This window comes from Sceloporus occidentalis, unplaced genomic scaffold, assembly GCF_023333645.1.
Source record: "Sceloporus occidentalis isolate IW3139 unplaced genomic scaffold, rSceOcc1.0.p SCAF_151, whole genome shotgun sequence".
NCBI lineage: Eukaryota > Metazoa > Chordata > Lepidosauria > Squamata > Phrynosomatidae > Sceloporus > Sceloporus occidentalis.
Window position 1 is genome coordinate 2,074,346 of NW_028317131.1, and position 20,294 is coordinate 2,094,639.

The 20,294-nt window shown below is 40.1% G+C and overlaps 1 protein-coding gene across 1 annotated transcript; it reads left to right on the forward strand.

The window, feature by feature from the left end:
• The first annotated feature begins 9,481 nt into the window (after nt 1–9,481).
• Nucleotides 9,482–19,169, forward strand: LOC149280629 (coiled-coil domain-containing protein 90B, mitochondrial). The gene is made up of 7 exons (XM_089500308.1): nt 9,482–9,502; nt 11,441–11,542; nt 16,731–16,772; nt 17,121–17,192; nt 17,835–17,888; nt 18,522–18,636; nt 19,114–19,169. The coding sequence occupies exons 1-7, from the start codon at nt 9,482–9,484 to the stop codon at nt 19,167–19,169; spliced, it is 462 nt and encodes a 153-aa protein (XP_089356434.1).
• The last annotated feature ends 1,125 nt before the right edge of the window (nt 19,170–20,294 follow it).

The following is a 20,294-nucleotide window of genomic DNA, read 5'->3' on the forward strand; positions in this document are numbered from 1 at the left end:
TGTCGGCATTTGAAAATACCTTAATTCCCTTCAAAAAAACCTGAAATCAATACGATTCCCTGTGTGTCATGGAGTCCGTTACTTACTAGGTGTGATGGTGACTTGAACCCTCTACATATTAATGTCGTTTTGCCACTTTCCAACTTCTGTTCCCCAAGGGTTGAGCTCTGCGGCCAGGGTCTCGACCCAGCGGCACCCCCAAGGGAATGGAGATTTGCAAGAGATCTGTGCTGGAAGAGGAACCGATCCCTGACATCTGGCATCTTAAATGGTCTTAAATGTTTAATACTGCGGTGGTAAAGCTAGCCGACGGACCAGGATGCCATAACCTATGAGGTGGTACTCCTTAGCACATTGCTGTTTCCGGCAGCTCTGATTTGTAGCAGGGTCACCACATTTTGACAGCTGGGTTGTTTTTTAGGGACAACCCAACAAGGTTTTCTTGGTGAAGGACATCATTGTCCTTCCTTGCCAAGCCAGCTACAGCTTCACGTGTGCACTTCGGCATAAAACAGACCCAATGGACCCAAACCTTTGCAAAGTTAGCCCAGGTTCCTGAAGCACGTTTGGCTTCTTCTCCTCTCAGACAAAGAGTCAGACCCGAAAAGGCACTTAAAAGCTGACCATTTCTGGAGGCTTGGTGGCAGGCCATCCTCAAGTCCTTGGACATGGGACAACTGTGAATTTTTCTCCCAAACGCTGGATTTGATTGTAGCATCTACTTAATTTAGCCTTCATTCTTCACAGTCAGTGAGAACCGGGTTCCTTTCGACACTTAGAATAAGTTTAACCTATAATTAAACAATGTAGGCGATCAAAATACTTTTTAAAAAAAAATTACTTTTATCAAGAAATAAAATATATATGAGAATTTGAGCCCAAACTACAAAATTTTATTTTTATTTATTTTTTTATATTTTATTTTATATTTTAATTATATTTTTTTTATTAGATGTCGTAAATCTACAACTCGTTTTCAAGAGAAGAAATACATTAAATTCAGTAACATTTATAGCTGGAGTTCTCCATAAGACTGAACAAAACTGCTTTAATTGCCTTTTTTTTCTAAAGTTTCTCCTTACTTGTGTTAACTACGAGCCACGGCTTGTGCAAAGCCATGTACCGAGGTAAACATTGATTCGGGTGGAACATAAGATCACTATAAAATCAGATTTTTCTTTAATGATTTGTTACGCTCTGCATGCCGGCCACAGGCGATTCCCAAGCTGGGGTTTTAAATAAGACCCCACAGGACAACCCGGGACAAATAATGCAACTTTTAAAATAGATTTAATGGCTTCTGATACACGGTGAATTTGTACTGTATTTTTTTAGAAGGCACAATTTGCTTTTACCTATAAAAAAAAAGCTTTGAAAAGAAAAATCCCCAAATACCACCAAATACCAAATAAATTGTTTTCCTAATGTTTTATTTTTGAAGAGGACCTGACATTTCCCTATCGTTCTGCCTTTACGGCATTAAGAAACATGTGGCTGACAAGGTATTTAATAGGATTTAAAGTATTTATATATCGTGGTCGTGCAATTGTTGTCTAAAATGATATCTGATTGATGTCATATGGCTTTCTGTATGACAGAGAGGACCGTGGGTATCCGCGTATGCACACAGTACCCTTGGCCGCCATATTTATAGGCATCATCAAGCCTGGAGTGGCCATCTGGCACACTGGGCAAATGGTTGGTTGGCCACTGGTCGGCAGTGACCCATAGATACCCAAACTGGGGCAGATTGGATGCTGAAGTTGGGGCCACCGGCTCGACATACCCGTTCTCACGCTACACCAATAAAAATATAACAGCCGGCCGCACATATCCATATGGTGGCCAATCTTGCGTCACTTGGCCATAAAGTGCCAGGGCTGCCTCGTCATTCCCAGGCTGGGCCTGAACGTATCAGCGTATTTAAATCTTGCATCTAATATATATAATTGCCAGTCCTAACCTACATCAATTATATTAAATATTAAATATATATTAATATAATTAAATGTAATTATATTAAATTATATTAAATAAAAATAGTAATTAAAATTCAATTTAAAAAAAAACATTGTATCTATTAGGAATATTCTTTGCACAGATGGCAGATTAACGATTATCTTCTCAGATGCCCGGCATTCATTTCACGACCAAAGGAGCCCAAATCTCCGCTCCTTAGCGCTCTAATCGTCACTTATTACACCTAGTAAGTACCGGTGTACGTCATTGATGCCAGAAATAAGGTGTATTGTAGGGAATTAAGGGATTTCCAAATGCCAAAACATCTTGGTCTAGAGGTAATTAATTAATCCACAAATTATTATTTGGAATATTTATGGATTTTTATTTATTTATTTTTTTAATTAAAAATAAAAAATTCTTTGGTTACCTCCTCAAATTTGTTAGGTACGTAGAAATGCTTCTTAGTCTTTTGTGTAAAAAAAAACCACAAAAAAAAAACCACAATACATTTACAAACAATTAAATGCTCCCCTTAGAATTCAATGAAGGACCTAAAGATTATGTTCGACTGAAATTATTTTATAAAATATTTTCCTTAAAAAAAAAAGTCAATAAAGTTAATAAATATTTCACCTGTCAAAATGCATTTTAAAACATCACAAGATGAAAAATGTGAGGGTGCAGCACAGAGCCGCGGCACAGCGAACGAAACGAAATTGCTTCCGGATAGGAAGAAAATTGTTTATTTTCTGTAATCCCCGGGAGCTGTTGACTAAATTCCCCGGCGCGGTTCTATGAAGTGCATTAACACTGACAGAAAGCACTTCGGGCTCTAAGGAACCTGGCGCTTCTTTTAGGATTATTATTTACCAAAAAAAAAAAAAGTAAAAGTAGCTTAAAGGGACAGTCCAGCCATCCCGTGCACTTTAATGCATATGGCAGCTGTGGGGTCCCTTTAAATGTTCATGGTGGTCCTTTTGGCAAATGAATGGGGGGGGGGTCTGCAAATTCCCCCACCATATGCATACCTGCCAACAGTCCTGAATTTCTTAGGACAGCCCCTTTTTGGGGGGTCCTGTCCCGTCAAATTCGGGTCTGTCCCGGCATAAAAACACTCCCCGTGCAGAGTGCGTTACACGGTGTACAGACAGCACTGCGTTTTAACTGTGTATGTGTACGCGGGGGGGGGGGCTACTATTCAGACCACCCTGCGCATGCACAGCAAGTGCTCACATTGATTTAGATTGTAAGCTCTTTTGAGCAGGACCCTCCTCAACTCTTATCTCTGTAAGTGAAATTGTTTTGTTATATACCACTTGTTATGTCCTGTTTACCCATTGTACAGCGCTGCTGAATTTGATGACGCTATATAAAACAATACATAATAAATAATATAATAACGAGTCATTATACTGTCCCTTTAGGTGCTTTTATTGGATAAAGCCTGTGTGGGCCATTGGAACACGGGAGTGATGGGGGTGATAAAGGGTCATTGGAACACAGGAGTGATGGGAGTGATAAAAGGCCATTGGAACACGGGAGTGATGGGAGTGATAAAGGGTCATTGGAACACAGGAGTGATGGGAGTGATAAAAGGCCATTGGAACACGGGAGTGATGGGAGTGATAAAGGGCCATTGGAACACGGGAGTGATGGGAGTGATAAAGGGCCATTGGAACACAGGAGTGATGGGAGTGATAAAGAGCCATTGGAACACGGGAGTGATGGGAGTGATAAAGGGCCATTGGAACACAGGAGTGATGGGAGTGATAAAGGGCCATTGGAACACAGGAGTGATGGGAGTGATAAAGGGACATTGGAACACGGGAGTGATGGGAGTGATAAAGGGCCATTGGAACACAGGAGTGATGGGAATGATAAAGGGCCACGGGAACACAGGAGTGATGGGAGTGATAAAGGGCTTCTGTACGACTATGAAGGGATTCCATTAAAAATCAGCCATTTACAACAGTCATTTACAACATTAACCCTGTCTGCGCTGGATTTCTCATCCATTTAATGATATTCTAATGGACAAAATTTGCTTTTCTTTCAAAAACTAGGAACTTTCTAAGTGACCCCAAACTTTTGAATGGCATATATATATATATACACAAGAAGTTAGGGCACAGGATAGTATAATGTATTTTAAGGAGAGATGTAGTAGGGTTTTGACCAATATTTGTTGTCTAAACACGCCTGGCGCACGGCCTGTAGTGAAGTAGCGCAAACAGCAATTGAAATCATTTATGCAGTCTATACAGAAAGAGACATTTTGGCCCATCTAGTGAGACCATTTTTCCCGATGTAAAGTCCGTGGTCTCGTCTTAGATTCAGGAGCAGTATGCCTGTCCCACGCATGTTTAAATTCCATCCCTGTATTAACATCTACCACTTCTGCTGGGAGGCTGTTACAACACGGTAAGTAAAAAGTACAATTTCCTTAAGTTACGTGTAAGCCTCTGACATTGTTTGCTGTGCCTAGAAAAAACAATGCCTTTCCCCTTTAAGGGCAGAGGAACAATGTTAGAAGGGCAGAGAGCCTCTAGCACTGCTAGAACTACATTTCCCAGGATGCTTGGGGGGCAGTCAGGAAGTGGCCTACCAGGAAGTATAATGTGACAGTGGCTGTTTGGTGGAGTGTTACATTGTTAGTGGCACACAGTAAAGGAGATCCTGATGTATAGACGCATGTACCTGCAGGGCAGCAAGCTGCAGCTTCTCACAGCTGGGAGGAAAGGTAAAGAGGAGCTGCCACTTCCCTTAATGCTGCATTTTTACAGTTCGGCGCACTATTTGTGTGAGAATCCCGCTTTATGTGTATATGGTGGGGGGGGAAGCATATAAAAGTTACATGAAGGAAACCAAAGTGACTTACCTTTAGGAGAAGCTCCAGCTTCACCGCTACAGTGCGCAGCCCCTTGTGGGTCCTGGCTTTTAAACAGCCAATCAGTGGCAGTAAAGCGGTCCCATAGAAATTAGTAGTGGGGGGTAAGAGGAAAACACATGGGGGAGAGTACCGCACAGTCCTTCAATGGGTGGGAGACTTTAAAGGGGACGCTCACTAAAGTGCATGTGGAGGCTGGAGTGTCTCTTTAAGCTAACCCCCCCCCCCCCCCATTGTTGGAGCGATGACACTGGAGATGAGTTCAGGGAAAGGCAATAGTTAGTTGTCCAGGTTTTACCACTGCGGTTAACTAGTCCCTAACTTAGAGACTTAAGGAACGTCTATGCAGGTTAAAGCAGCGCTGTACAGATGACACCCTGTGACCTCATCATCATACAGAGGATAAATATTTTCGATACATTGTATTAGCCAACATACGAGTGACATTTAAAGGTGCCCCAAAGTTTCTTGCCTTCTTCTGTATACTTACGCAGTTGCTAGTGGTAAAGGCTTTAAATACTGCTACCTTTTGGCGAGGCTGCGGGCAGATGCGGACCACCCAGCGGGCTTCGGGAAAGTATGTGTATATATATATATATATATATATATATATATATATATATATATGTCTCGTGTAATTGTTCTAGAGGTTTTGTGGGCAGTAAATGTCAGACTTGATGGAAGTCAGCTGGCGCTGTATAAATGTAATGTGTGATCCCGAGAGACTCGGGGAGCGAGCTGGCCCTGCATAGTAACATAGTAACATAGTTCATAAGGTTGAAAAAAGACCAAAGTCCATCAAGTTCAACCTATATTGTGTCCCTACTGTGTTGATCCAGAGGAAGGCAAAAAAACCCTTATGAAGAAGATGCCAATTGCCCCATACCAGGGGGAAAATTCCTTCCCGACTCTAAATATGGCAATCAGAATAAATCCCTGGATCAACGTTCTGTCCCTATTAATCTAATATCCATAACTTGTAATATTATTGCTTTCAAGAAACACATCCAGGCTCCTTTTGAACTCTTTTATTGAGTTTACCATCACCACTTCCTCTGGCAGAGAGTTCCATAATCTCACCGCTCTTACTGTAAAGAACCCCCGTCTGTGCTGGTGTAGAAACCTTCTTTCCTCCAGCCGTAGAGGATGTCCCCTTGTTATAGATACAGTCCTGGGTATAAATAGGTCCTGGGAGTGATCTCTGTACTGCCCCCTTATATATTTATACATAGTTATTAAGTCCCCCCTAAACCGTCTTTTTTCCAAACTAAATAACCCCAATTCTGATAATCTTTCTGGGTACTGTAGTCCTCCCATTCCCCTTATTACTCTGGTTGCCCGTCTTTGAACCCTCTCCAGCTCCACTATATCTTTCTTGTACACTGGTACCCAGTACTGTACACAGTATTCCATGTGTGGTCTGACTAGTGACTTGTACAGGGGTAGAATTATTTCCTTGTCGTGGGCATCTATGCCCCTTTTGATGCACCCCATGATTTTATTTGCCTTAGCAGCAGCTGCCTGACACTGGTCGCTACAGGTAAATTTACTGTTAACTAAAACTCCTAAGTCCTTTTCCATGTCAGTCGTCCCCAGTGTTTTCCCATTTAATACATATTCCCAGCCTGGATTTTTCTTCCCCATGTGCATAACCTTACATTTATCTGTGTTGAACCTCATCTGCCACATCCCAGCCCAAGCCTCCAACCTATGCAGATCCATTTGTAATCGTGCACTGTCCTCTATTGTGTTAACCACGTTACAGAGCTTAGTATCGTCTGCAAAGATTGATACTTTACTATACAATCCCTCTACAAGGTCATTAATAAATATATTAAAAAGAATAGGACCCAAAACTGACCCCTGTGGTACCCCACTAGCAACAGTAACCCACTCAGAGTATGTACCATTAATAACCACCCTCTGTTTCCTATCACTGAGCCAGTTACTTACCCACACACACACATTCTCCCCCAGCCCAAGCATTCTCATTTTATGTACCAGCCTTTTATGTGGCACCGTATCAAATGCTTTGGAAAAATCAAGATATACGACATCCAGCGATTCACCCCGATCCAGTCTTGAGCTCACCTCCTCATAAAAGCTGATCAGGTTAGTTTGACAGGACCGATCCCTTGTAAACCCATGCTGATATGGAGTCATACACTTATTTTCATTGAGATACTCCAAAATAGCATCTCTTAGGAAACCCTCAAACAGTTTACAGAAGTTAAACTAACAGGCCTATAATTCCCCGGGTCGCTTTTTGTCCCCTTTTTGAATATTGGCACAACATTTGCTATGCGCCAGTCCTGGGGAACAGACCCTGTCACTATAGAGTCCTTGAATATTAGAAATAGGGGTCTGTCTATTACATTACTTAACTCCCTTAGAACGCGGGGGTGAATGCCATCTGGACCTGGTGATTTGTCTATTTTGATTTTTTTTAGGCGGCACTGCACATAGTGCTATGAAACTTCTTGAAAGGCATCATACTGACTTAACTATGCATCATACAGGGCCAGCTCGGCCCTTCTTGCAGGGTATGCTTACTTTCTTGCCAACGTCTTGAGCGTATTCCAGAGCGCCCAGGAGAAGTCTGGCTCTGTAGGTCATATATATATATATGTATGTATAAGTTCATGTAATGCAGCTGTCTGTAACCACGACGGTCTTTTTATGTTTCTTTGTAGGCTTTCTGACCTCATTATCTGATCCGTCCAATTATGACGTCCGAAGGGTGGAAATCACGCCATCGGAGCAGCGAAAGTTAACCTTTGACACCCATGCCTTGGTACGAGACCTGGAGACGCACGGTGAGATATTTATCCTGTTTATAGCATAAATGCTTATTGCAGGGGCGTCCAACCTCGACCAGTCTTCTACGGCAGAAGTGGGTCATTAAAATATTTCCCATGACCCCTTTGTGTGTCCGTTCCACTTCATCCAGGGAGGTCCATGTAATCCATTTTAATTCTTTGAGCACAGTTTTACTATTGTCCTACATAAAATGATCAAAAATAGGAAAACATAAAAGGATGTTAAACTGGAGTCCTGCGGGACCATAAAACCAGTGCTTTGTCATCATCTTACAAAAGCAAAGCAGGACTAGAAAGGCCGACTGATTAAAAAATGAAAAACAATTATTTTAATTATTATTAAAAATGAAAAACAATTATTATTTTAATTATTAAAAATAAAAAAAATATTTTAATTATTAAAAAAAACAATTATTCTTATTATTAAAAATAAAAAACAAGTATTATGTTTATTATTAAAAATGAAAAACAATTATTATTTTAATTATTAAAAATAAAAAAAAATATTTTAATTATTAAAAAAAAAATTATTCTTATTATTATTACAAATAAAAAACAAGTATTATGTTAATTATTATTAAAAATGAAAAACAATTCTAATTGTTATTAATTATTCCTCATGCAGGGGTGGCGTGCCGGCCAAAACAGAGAAATGGACTTTGAATAGTCAAATGAAGCGGGAACTTAACGTGTTGATACAATGTAATAATCTTTTTTTACAAATTTCTCGCTAAATTAAGAAGAGAAGCAATTTATTTAATTTTTTTACTACTAATTCAAAATATTTTTTTTCTCACCCGATAAGAATTCTAATTTTGATCATCTGTTATTATTTTAGGCAATGTAACGTATATGTTAACCCTTCGTATGTTCAGCTGTCACACGTGAATGAGCCCTGGTTTTTATTTATTGCTTTGTGGAGATAAAAAAAAAAAAGATTAAAATAGAATTGGTTGGTACTCCTTTAAGGCTTTACTTTAATACGTTTAATATGAGTGGAGAATGACAATACAACGCCTTTTACATGCTATAAAGACACTTTGAAGGACATTTTGTATGGTATTCCCATTGATCAGAGCGGGCCGATGTGGGAGATCGGGTTGCCGATGCGGTAGGTTTATTGATTTTGTCATTGTGTCTCCTGCTATCTGTAAGAAGTAAGATTAAAGGTTAGGAAAAGGACATAGCTTTGGTTTCCATTAACTTTTGCTTTGACAAAAGGCGCGGTGAAGCCTGTCACCCGATATATTCTTCGCCTTAAGCAATTGTCCGCAGGTTTATAGGATTAGCCGGTGTTATCTTTTGGGCATTGAAAAGGATGTCTTCCTGATAAAGAAACCAAAGAACTCTCAGTCATTAATTTTAAATCGAGGTTTCACCTTAAAAATATTTAAAAAAATAAAAATAAATTGTATTGTAAAACGCGTTGTCCTATGTAAAGGATAATCCCTGGTAAAAGGCCAAAAAAATGTTTTATGAGAATAGCCTTCCGGAAAATTTTAGATTAAGCCCGATCATTTATACAGAAAAGACAAACTTATTTATTAATACATTCAAAGCCAACGTATCGTCTATGTCTAGTGGTGGGGATCAACAGTGCATCTTCTTAGTTGGTGAACTACAATTCCCATGATTCCTCACCAGCCTATGGGATAGTGGACACTGGCATTCAACTCCATGTAGACCCATGTGTACAACCCGGTATAACAAGCGTGTTTCATGTCCTTCAGGTTTCGACAAAGGTCAAGCTGAGACCATTGTGTCGGCTTTGGCTACGCTGACAAACACCAGCATAGACACCGTATACAGGGACATGGTGACAAGAGCCCAGCAGGTAAAACGTTTCAACCTTCCTTCCTGCCTATTAAAAAAAAATAATAATAATAATAATTAGGGTGCCACTGGGGCATTACACTGGTTATCCATCAATTATATTCAACAGTTTATATTACTTTGAAGGTAAGTGGATATTTTGCCGTTAGTTTAGCTTCAAAACACCATCCGTGAGCTTTTCCGTTTTTAAAATAATGCAATGAGATACTGAATTACTCACAGTTACCCAAGTCTATCTTATTATAGAGATGGATGCAACTCGGCGCAAACTTGTTAGAATATTAGGAGTTTACAAGTTCCCAAGTTCCATATTGACATCAAATTCAGCATCTGATTACATCAGCTCTGAATCCCGTGGCTAATGAGCCGCTAGAAGAGCAAACATTCACACTTTTTTAATATGAATGGTGAAGAACAAAAAAATCCCATCGCTCTAAACCAGAGCCGCATGCAGTGTGCAGAAAAATGAGTTCTAAATGTCGTGTTCCCGTACCGTATGCCTATAAAAATAAATAAATCAGAACGCGACTGCTAGGTAATACTATTAAAAAAAAACAAAAAGCAGAAAACGAATAACCCCAGACAAACGCTGAATGTTAAAGTAAATCCATCACGTTTTTCACAAATCCTACCTTTTTCCAGCCTGGAATGCTTAATAAATGTACAAAAACGTGCTTACGGATGAAAATAAGCGATATCTACTTATTATAAACCCGTAATGCGTATAACATGGAGAAACGTATCCCAGGATCTGCTAAAGTGGATTGCAAAATTCTGACTCTGCCACAGGCTGCCACCGATCCCAGCCTCAATGAGGCCATTTTTGATACAATGGATCACCTCGCGCTGGAAATCTTTACGCCGTCTCTGGAGGGTGACGTCTTCTCTTTCGGGGATTAAATAGTTAAACTTTTGGTTCCTTGCTCAGCCCCTACTCACCGCGTGTGCGATCAATGCTCGCTTCTCTGCGGACCGTCGCTGATATAACGTACCGTGAAATCTTCTCTAAAGCAGATATTGATCTCCTTAAAAGAGCACAATTAGAGCTCCAACTATATGGGAAGTTTTTATTTTTTTTTATTTTTTCCCCTCTACGGTGTTTTGGGGCAACTTGCTGAAGTTTACAGCCAGGTGTGGAACTTATACCCTCCAGAAAACAATTATAATAATAAAACTTTATACTAATCAATTTAACCTCAAGACCGATCCTCAGAGAAGTATGAATATAAAAATTAAATTTTTTTTTTTAATTTGTCTATTTATTTGTATGAAAAGAAAATAATATATATATTTTTTTTTATTCCTAGACATAAATTTCAACTTAACTGCTATAAGTCTCATAGGGGGTTTATTCACTAAAGGGAGAGTTGTGTTTCAGCTAAGTGACTTCATCATACATTATGTAGGTCCAACCCCAGTGAGCTTCTGCTGCGGGGAGCGCTCGGCTGGCCCTGTATAATGTATAGTTGACTCAGTGGGATTTCTTCACCCTTTGGCTTATAAAATATACAGGGCCAGCTCAGCCTTCTGACTTTCCTGTGAAAGGGTTAAAACCCAAACTCGTTTCGGGGCTCCTGAGCAGCAGAAGCTCGCCGAGGTCGGCCCTTCATTAGAAACAGTGATGTGAAATATTAAACTTTCCCACGGACTTTCTCTTTTATTATTTCTTATTTTGTTGACGGTTTATAACTCATAAATTGTGTAAAAATAAATAAATAAAATAATTATTTAGCCGATTATTTTTTATTTTCTTAATTTCACTAAATTTCCCAGGGTAAGAACAATTTCGGCCGGCAGATAGCAGGTATTTATTGCAGGCGATATATCTCGGCGCTCTTGCTTATTAGAGTCTTGCCAGCAAAGCGCAAGCGTGTTGTTAGTAGTTAACCCCTCGGTCTACTCCGCAATCTCTAACAAGCTTATATATCCATTGTTCTAGGAGATTACGGTGCAGCAAATAATGGCTCATTTGGACTCCATCCGAAAAGACATGGTCATTCTGGAGAAAAGCGAGTTTGCCACTCTGCGGGCAGAAAACGAGGTACGGCGATAAAACCCTCATTAGAGCGCACCGCGTGTCCGCAGTGATGTCTCATTTTTATTAGCAGTGGAGGTTAATCCGTCCCAAAGCACAAAATACGCCGAAGAGCTTATGGTTTGTAGCCGTTCTAAATCTATGTGTTTTACTTTGATATATGCACCTGTGCTATACAGCTGATATTTCTTCTTTCACTATAATGAGAGGGTGGTAGATGAGTGGCACAGCCTCCCTGCAGATGTGTTAGAGGCTAATACAGTGAGGGAATTTAAAACACGCATGGGTTTTTACAACAGGAAGATTCTATGGGGCAAATGATTCTTGTCTTCTTTTGGATTCTAAGATATTGATTGAGATAATGGACGCAACGGTTAATGATTTAGGAGCTTTCCACATTTACAGCTGCGGGAACGAATCGTTCTGCAAACCTTAACGGGTACGTATTAGTACAGTTTGCCCTTCGCCGATTGTATGGTTCAAGGTTACAGGGGATGGGGGTCTCCCAATGGAGATGTCTGAGTGATCTATCCTTATCAAGTTATGGCAAATACTTTACTTAGAGGGTGGTAGATAAATGCCCCCCCGTAGAAGTGCTAAAGGGTTATATAGGAAAGGAATTTAAGCATGCATGGGGCAGACGTAAGGCTAGGCGTGTGAGTCCCTTCGACGGGAGAAACGGACAGACTAGATCAGGGGCGTCCAACCTGCGGCCCTCCAGCTGCTGCGGGACTGCATCTCCCATAATGCTCTTTCAGCTAAGGGTCTGGCTGAGGGGCCGCAGGTTGGACGCCCCTGGAATAGACGGGCCGCGTGGGTCTGATCTGCTCTCAAATTCTTTGTTATCCAGATGAAAATGATACCGGGAATCCAACCCTTCTTCCGGGTTATATGTACAAAAAAAGATCGACCGTTTTAAGAAAACATAAGGAAAATGCAAAATGTGTTCAAAATTATTTGACGTCGTCATCTAACACGGGGAAAAAATAAATGCTGAACGTTTTGTACAAACAACAAAAAGACGCAAGCCGACGTCTAGCTTTTACTTCCCAAACCAAGCGTGGGTTCCGTCCGACAAGGAACGGCGTTTGGACCCGTTAGGAAGTTTGAAGGAGAGGGACAGAGGAAGAGCGTGGTGGGTCAGAGAGAGAGTTTCAGCAAAGACTCGTGGCAATCCAGACCGGGAATAGATGACTCGTAAACGTCATCTCCCAAAGTTTTACCGAATTTGTCAAAACTCTCTGTTTTAACCCCTTCATGACAAAGCCCGTACGGGCTCACAATGCATTCTTTTTAATGGGGTTAAGGACAACCCATGGTCCTTCAGGGGGCTAAATTGTAGACTTATTTTATCCTAATGACTACGCTGAACTCCAACCGTCCTTCAGAAAGTAGTTCTAGATCATTGCAGATCAGATACAATGTTACTCATGTCTGAGAAGCTCATCAGTCTCTGAAGTTACGGTAGGGAAGACGTTTTATTTTGGGAATGTGATATCCTCAATGAAGAGAGATTATAATCGCATGTCGGGGGGGGGGGGTTTGTTAAAATCAACGTTTGCTTCACTTCGGTTTTCTGTTTGAAAGAGAAGTGCCCCTTTTTGGCATTGATATGCTACCAGCTTTCAGTCCGTGCCACGACACGCGACACACCACCTGTGCAAAGCCCAGTGCCAGGCCCTCCGTGCCAGCGACCGGTGCCAATATGGAGGAAAGAATAAGACCCATCGACTCTACGAGGTCCGAGGAAACTAGCGTTTATTCTTGGACCTCGTTCCTCCTTTACCTGGAACCACCTGTTATCTGGGCTTTGGAGTGCTTCTGTCACTCTCCCAAATTATTTATTTTTCGGTTCAGTACCCCATAAGTAAAGCACTTAGACGAAGATGTATATACATGCATCAGAAGCCCCTCTTATGTGTCTACCGCGGGGGCAGCCGCCTTAACTTTATGCACCCTCGTATTACGTTGCTGATGATTGGCATCAACAGTCTTGGTACGGGTGGGAGAGAAGGACACATATGTTGGATAATAAGTTGCGCCACCTTTTGCCACGGATCACACGCTTGCCAAGTGAAAATTGTTATTTTTTAACTAAATTCCTTTAGGAGCCGTTCTGCGGAAAGCTGTGAAGGTGGCTGTTCTCCTTTAATCGTCTGTCAAAAAAAAAAAAGGGGGGGGGGCGGAAGGTGCCTTATTTTGGATCTCAGACAGGGAGGTGCTTTTGCTGAGACCAAGAATTATCTGTTTACTTAATTTTTTTTGCAGCTTTTCCATAAAACGCCGTAGCGCTCTGAGCTCCCTGGACTCGTCTAATTACTCCGGTTTGTGGGGTTTGATGTATTGTGTTCTGAATTGTTATTGCTGCACAGAGACGATAAAACAAACTGCTATTAAACAATGCATGTTCGAGGAAATGGGCAGCTTTAGTGTGATGAATGTATGCTTTAATTATTTATTGTGCCATTTTCTTGGTTTTGAAACAGTTCTAGTTGTTGCGTAATATGTTTTCAGGCCGCTGCATATCAGCCGTTTGTATAAATTCTCGTTCTGTTATCTGAGCCCCGATCTACTAGACACCCCGACTCCTTATCATGCTGGGGAAAAAATAGAATGGCTCAGTCTTAATGGCCCAACCGGACACTTAGATTAATAAAAGTCTATGGAGGAACGGACTTCATTATCATCCCCATAAAGCATCAGCTCAGTGCGGTGTTTGAGCTGGGAAAGTCACCCAAAATATCACATGACTGACAGCAACGGCGGCCTCCAGGCTTGGCTCGTTGGGTGTCTTGGGTCCAGCTTGGCTCCCGCGTCCAACCAGCCGGCTCCCCACCTCCAAACACCGATAACAATGAGCTGTGTTTTAGCTGAAAACCTCTCCTTTTTTAAACCAGGATAAATTTGCCTTTTTAAGCAATATGTTCCATTTTTGTCTAACGCCGCCCGCCCACAACCTTTGCCAAGATTCCTGCGGAGAATTGTCTGAAAAATTGGATCACGTGAATAAAAACATTATATGCTGTCAAGGCCGCGACGGTGACATTTTTTATAAAAGCCGCTTTTATAACACTTCCGTCCGCAGTCACTGATTAAAGCCGCGCTCTTTTCCAGTTGTGTAGTTTGACCTACGATATGTTATGCGATGTCTCGCTTGTCTACGACATCTATACCAGCTGGGCAGGAGGCCAACGTATGAGAATAAAACACTTTATTAGTCATGTGACCTCTTTAAAATTGGCCCAATGGTGACCAAACCAGCTATGGATGAAATTTTATTCTGAAGAACCCCACGAGGGCTGCTTTTACTCTGCCAGGCTGTGATTGTCTAAATTTTATATATTACTTTATAATTTATTACTGTTTATATTCCTCATTGGTGCTGAAGGCACTTTGATGGAAATACAAATGTAATTAAAATGATTTTTATGAGAATGTTGAAATAGTTTCTTGGGGATAATGCCTGAGGAGAATAATTGAATGGCTCAGTCTTAATCCCCCAGCCGGACCCTCTGACTAATGGAAGTCTATGGAAGAACGGACTTCATTAGCATTGCCAAAAAGCATCAGCTCAGTGTGGTGTTTGAGCTGGGAAAGTCACCCAAAATATCACATGAATGACAGCAATTTTTTTTTTAACTTTTATTTTTTTTTATTTTTTTTTTAATTGTTTGTTACATAGTTTTGCCAGTTGGCTTCTACACAAAAACCCGGATTATTATTAAAAATAAAATACATGGCACGTATATGTTAAAGTACTCAGTTCAGTTCTTTCTGATAAAAACTGGCTATTCTATTAACAATATCAGTGGCACTTTTACCTTTTACCTTTTATGTAATACAACCCAACTCCCTCTAGATTGTAAGCTCGTTTGAGCCGGGCCCTCCTCACCTGTTGTCTCTGTTAGTCAATTTATGTTACATACTACTTGTTATGTCCTGTCTACCCATTGTACAGCGCTACGGAATTTGATGGCGCTATATAAAACAATAAATAATAATACCGTATTTGCTCGATTATAAGACGAGGTTTTTTTTCAGCGCAAATGCTCTGGAAAAATACCCCTCGTCTTATAATCGAGGTCGTCTTCTAATCAGACCTCCGCTGGGGCCAGGCTGCTTACCGGTGCTTTGGTCGCGAGCAGCTTCTCTTCTACCAGCGGCAGGAGAACAGGAAGCTAGCAGAGTGTCACATAACTCTGCCTCCCCCCGCCTTCCTCTGGGGGCGGGGCCAGAGAAGTTGCTCGCACAGCCGGGCCCCTGCAGAAGTCTTAGAGTGAGAGATCTGCAGTTCAGGTAAGGGGGTGGGGGAGGGTTTTTGAATGGAATGAATGAGTATTTAAATGTTTGTGAATGAGTGTCTGATAGCATGGATGTGTAAGGGGGGTGGTAGCATGGCATAGGGAGGCTGTACTCACACTCCTATCATCCCCAGGTTCCAGCATGTACTGGCTGCCTTGGCTTGATAGGAGTGTGATTGCTGTTAGCATATATATATATATATACCTCCAGAAATGCCTTTTAACCCCCTATATGCCACTCTGCCCCATGATATGCCTTTTAACCCCCTATATGCCACTCTGGCATATAGAGGGTTAAAAGGCATATCATGGGGCAGAGTGGCATATAGGAGGGTATTAGACATTTCTGGGGGCAGAGTGGCATATAGAGGGTTAAAAGGCACATCATGGGGCAGACTGGCAAATAGGGGGTATAAGGCATTTCTGGGAGCAGAGTGGCAACCCTGGGGGCAGATGTGCATAACTGGGGGGGCAGGTTGGCAAATAAAAGGAAATAAAAAAATATATATTTTTCTCAATCATAGCTTTTATTAAATATGAAAAAATTGTTTACATGAATTAATATTTACTAGTAAAACTTTTTTTCCTATAGGGTAGTCTTATATTCAGGCTTTTTGTTTTTTTCCTAAATTAATATTTAGATTTTGGGGGGTCGTCTTATAATCAGAGTTCTGTGAAGCTCTTCCCTTTTTAGTTAATTGGACTGTTTTCTGATTGTTTTAGACCCTATACTGCAAATCACATTACTCTCGGGTTGTCGTTATTGGGGCCCGCTGACCTAATGTTATTTATTGAGAATAATGTCAATAATCTGTATAACCTGTAGATACCTGAATAACCTGTCTTCTGCTGACTAGAATTCTAAAGTTTTTTTGGTTTTTGTTCCTCCCTAGAAAATGAAAATTGAATTGGAACACGTCAAGCAGCATCTCTTGGTAAGCGATCTGGCTTTAATTAATGGAATTATAGAATATATGAACTGGTTATCCGGAGGGACCAAAAAAAGGTCATTTTCTGGAAGCTCTTCAGACTTACAGTAAAACAAAAAAAGTCATGATATACCCAGAGGCACTTGTTTGTATGTATATCTATATATATATATAAGCAACCTTGCATCTAGCCCTTCTACAAACTGGAATAATAATTTTAATGGGGAGGAATAATCATTCAGGAAGTTAAAATGGCTGCTTCTTTATTATACACATAATGGAGGTTTTTTATAAACGTATCTATTTAGTGTGTTGCTGCCTTTTTCATTGTCCTGTTTATTTACGTTCTCTAAGAATGAAGCCAATAGAATCCGCGCTGACACAAAGCTGGATATCAATCTTGAAAGAAGCCGTTTAGCAGACATGGTAAGTTATTCCCGCCGGGCGATCACAGCGGCCTATAAAATGTTGTGTATTTACTGCCATCTAGTGGTCAAAAATCGAAATTGTCTGAATGGAATTTTTTTCAGTGATATAAACATTCTTCTGGAAAAAAAAATAAGACATTCTAAAAAGTATTTTTTTAATTTATTTTTTTATCAATACAATCATTAATTGACGATCACCAGGGTGCTGTATTTTATTTCAAATGTTGCTAATGTTAATGGATTTCTAGGCTTAATTCGATATTGTATCCCAAAGCAACTTCATCCTTTTTCTTTTATTGTATATTCAGCTTTTTTAACTCTCTATATTATTGTATTTTTCTATATTTGCCAGGTAATTATGTAATTATCTGGTATTACACCATGAAACAAAGAATATGTGAGCAGATGCCTGATTTGGCCCATTTCCACTGCATTTAAAAAAATTTAATTTCTTTCCAGTCCTTATCTAAAATTGCAACAAAAGTACACTTTTGTGAGATTTCATTGGAATTTAGTTTTATGCATATTAAAACAAATATATACGAAATCAGAATTTGTTATTGTTGTTAGTGGGGGGGGGGTTTGCGCTACAAATTGGCTGGTTTGTAAGAAACATTTAAAATGCTCTAATTTAATTTAGTTCACTGAACAAGAAAAGAAGCTCATGGAAACAAACACAGAGTTTTACAAAAAGGTATGTAATAAAATACCTGTGCTTGGTTTTCTACCTTTTCATAATATAACCTTAACAGCCAAAAACATCCTCTTTAAAATGTTTTTTTTTTTTTTAAATTATGAAATATATCCTGGCGTTTAAATATTTTTGGTTGTTTTGTTTCGAAATACTAAATTTAGAGGTCCTGTCCCACCTACTAAATGCAGTATTAGCAACAGTGTTCCCATAACTTGTAAAATACTGTTAAACGCAAAAAGCCTTTCCCAGAAATAATTCTTTAAAAAAAAATGTACAATTTTTCCTTGTAAATGTTTTTTCAGGAACACTTTATTGCCATGTGACACAAAACCAGGCAGCGATTGGTTGTTGCCATGCAAGCATAATAACCTCCGAAAACATGTTCTGTATTTGTTAGCAAAATTACAGATTTTTTACGGAATATGATGGCGATATATAAAACAATAAATAATAATAATTAAACCTTCATATCTCCTTCTTAGTACAGCAGACCTGTTATCCCTTTCTGTGCGGATCATCCTGTGTCATTATTCTATTTGCTGTAGACAACCTTCCAAACGCTGTATAATGTGCTAGCAAAATTATTTTCGAGATATATATATATATATATATATGTTTTACTATTTACTGCAGAATGCAAGTACAGACAACATTATCACAGAAATCCACAAAAAGATTGATATAGACATAGCTTCCCTCAAAACGCTCATGGAGTCTCATAAACTGGACACCATCCGCTACCTGGCAGGTAAGTTACCCATCACATGTCATTAAAGCTGCGGTATATCACATGTATATGTATATCACATGTATGTGTATGTCACAGGCAGGACGTGTATTCCCTGCCTAGAACCTGTTTGAAGCTGTAATACTGAAGTCTCTCTGATTTTATAATCGGAGAGTAGACCATTTCTAATTGTTATCGATAAAAAGCTATTCTGGTGAAAAATTTGAGAAGTGGCTTAAACGAGGCATGAATGTCATGTTCCTGCCGACGGGACAATTCCTTTTGCCGCTGGATATAAGACTACTGTTCAAACTTTGCACTGGGACGTTTTCTCCTCTCCTCTGATCCCTTACCATAGAGGCTGAAGTAACAAAGGGCAAAGGGAAGATTCCAAACCTTTTCTTTAAGCCAACTTAGTCCTTAAATAGAACACCATAAAGTCTGACCGATGTGTCCATCGGGTATCATCTCATTTAAATCTCTTCTCTTTCTTTGCAGCTTCTGTGTTTGCCTGCTTAGCGATAGCCTTGGGATTTTATCGACTGTGGAAGTAGGAGAAAACCCCTGCCTCTAGTAAATAAAGAAGCACATGCACAACCCTATATAATATATTATGTATAGATACATCTATCTATAAAAGCGGCAGCTGCTGTTATCCTGGCTTACTATGCATATATTACATCACTAAGTACTGTTCATTTTTATAAACTTATTATATTAGGGAAAAAGCAAAGGGCAAGTGATCTGGAATCATCCCCCCGGGATAATTACCGAGGTATAGGAATTTTAAGCAGATGGATGGAGCTGTAACCAAAGAATGCCGCAGAGCCGAGGTTATGACTCTAATGGTTCCCATTATTACGTTCAGCCGGCTACTTTGTTGCCGCTTGCTTTTTTTGACGCACAATGCCGCCTGTGGTGTGGGCCGTTCCTCTATTATCGCTGATGTGCACCGTTACATCCCACGGGAAACGAGTGGGATCCGTGAACGTTGGATTTAAAGTGCCTTTGTGTTATGATCATCAGACCAGTGTGTTCTATACATCTCTGTACTGTAGCTGTTACAATAAATTTGGTTTAAGTCGTCGGTCCTTTAGAAAAATGTATTTTTTATTTTTAAGATGATTTTTTGTTTTGGGGGTGATGTTAGAGTTATAGCTACAGGTCGGGCTTTATTAAGGCTTTTTATGTGGCTGTGACCCATTGACAGCTGTTTAAATACATGAGTAAAGAATTTGGAACGATAATATACTCGATATACACGATGTAATTATAACACACACATTCTGCTCTTAAGGACACTCAAGAAGGTACACGTAATAGGTGCCGACAACCTTCTGCATTAAGGGTGAATAAGTAAAACCTGTAGAGTTTGAATGAATATATTTGTCGCCGGCGGCAAGGCCAGCGCGTCCGTGCCTTGTCGCTTTCATTGAGCCTCTAGTGACGTGCGGCGGTGGCTCGGAGCACCAGCCTGGCGTTTTAGGACAATGCTTCCTGAAGCTTCGCTGCTCGCTGAGTCATTCAACATTTTGGAATTTATTTAAAATTCCTTTGCTGGTCTTGGTGACCTTAAAGCAGCACAAGAAACGAACAAAACGTACAAGCTGCAGGGTGAATCAACATAGAAAGTGTGCTTTTATTTGCAGATTTTCGGTATTACATACTTATCTAATTAC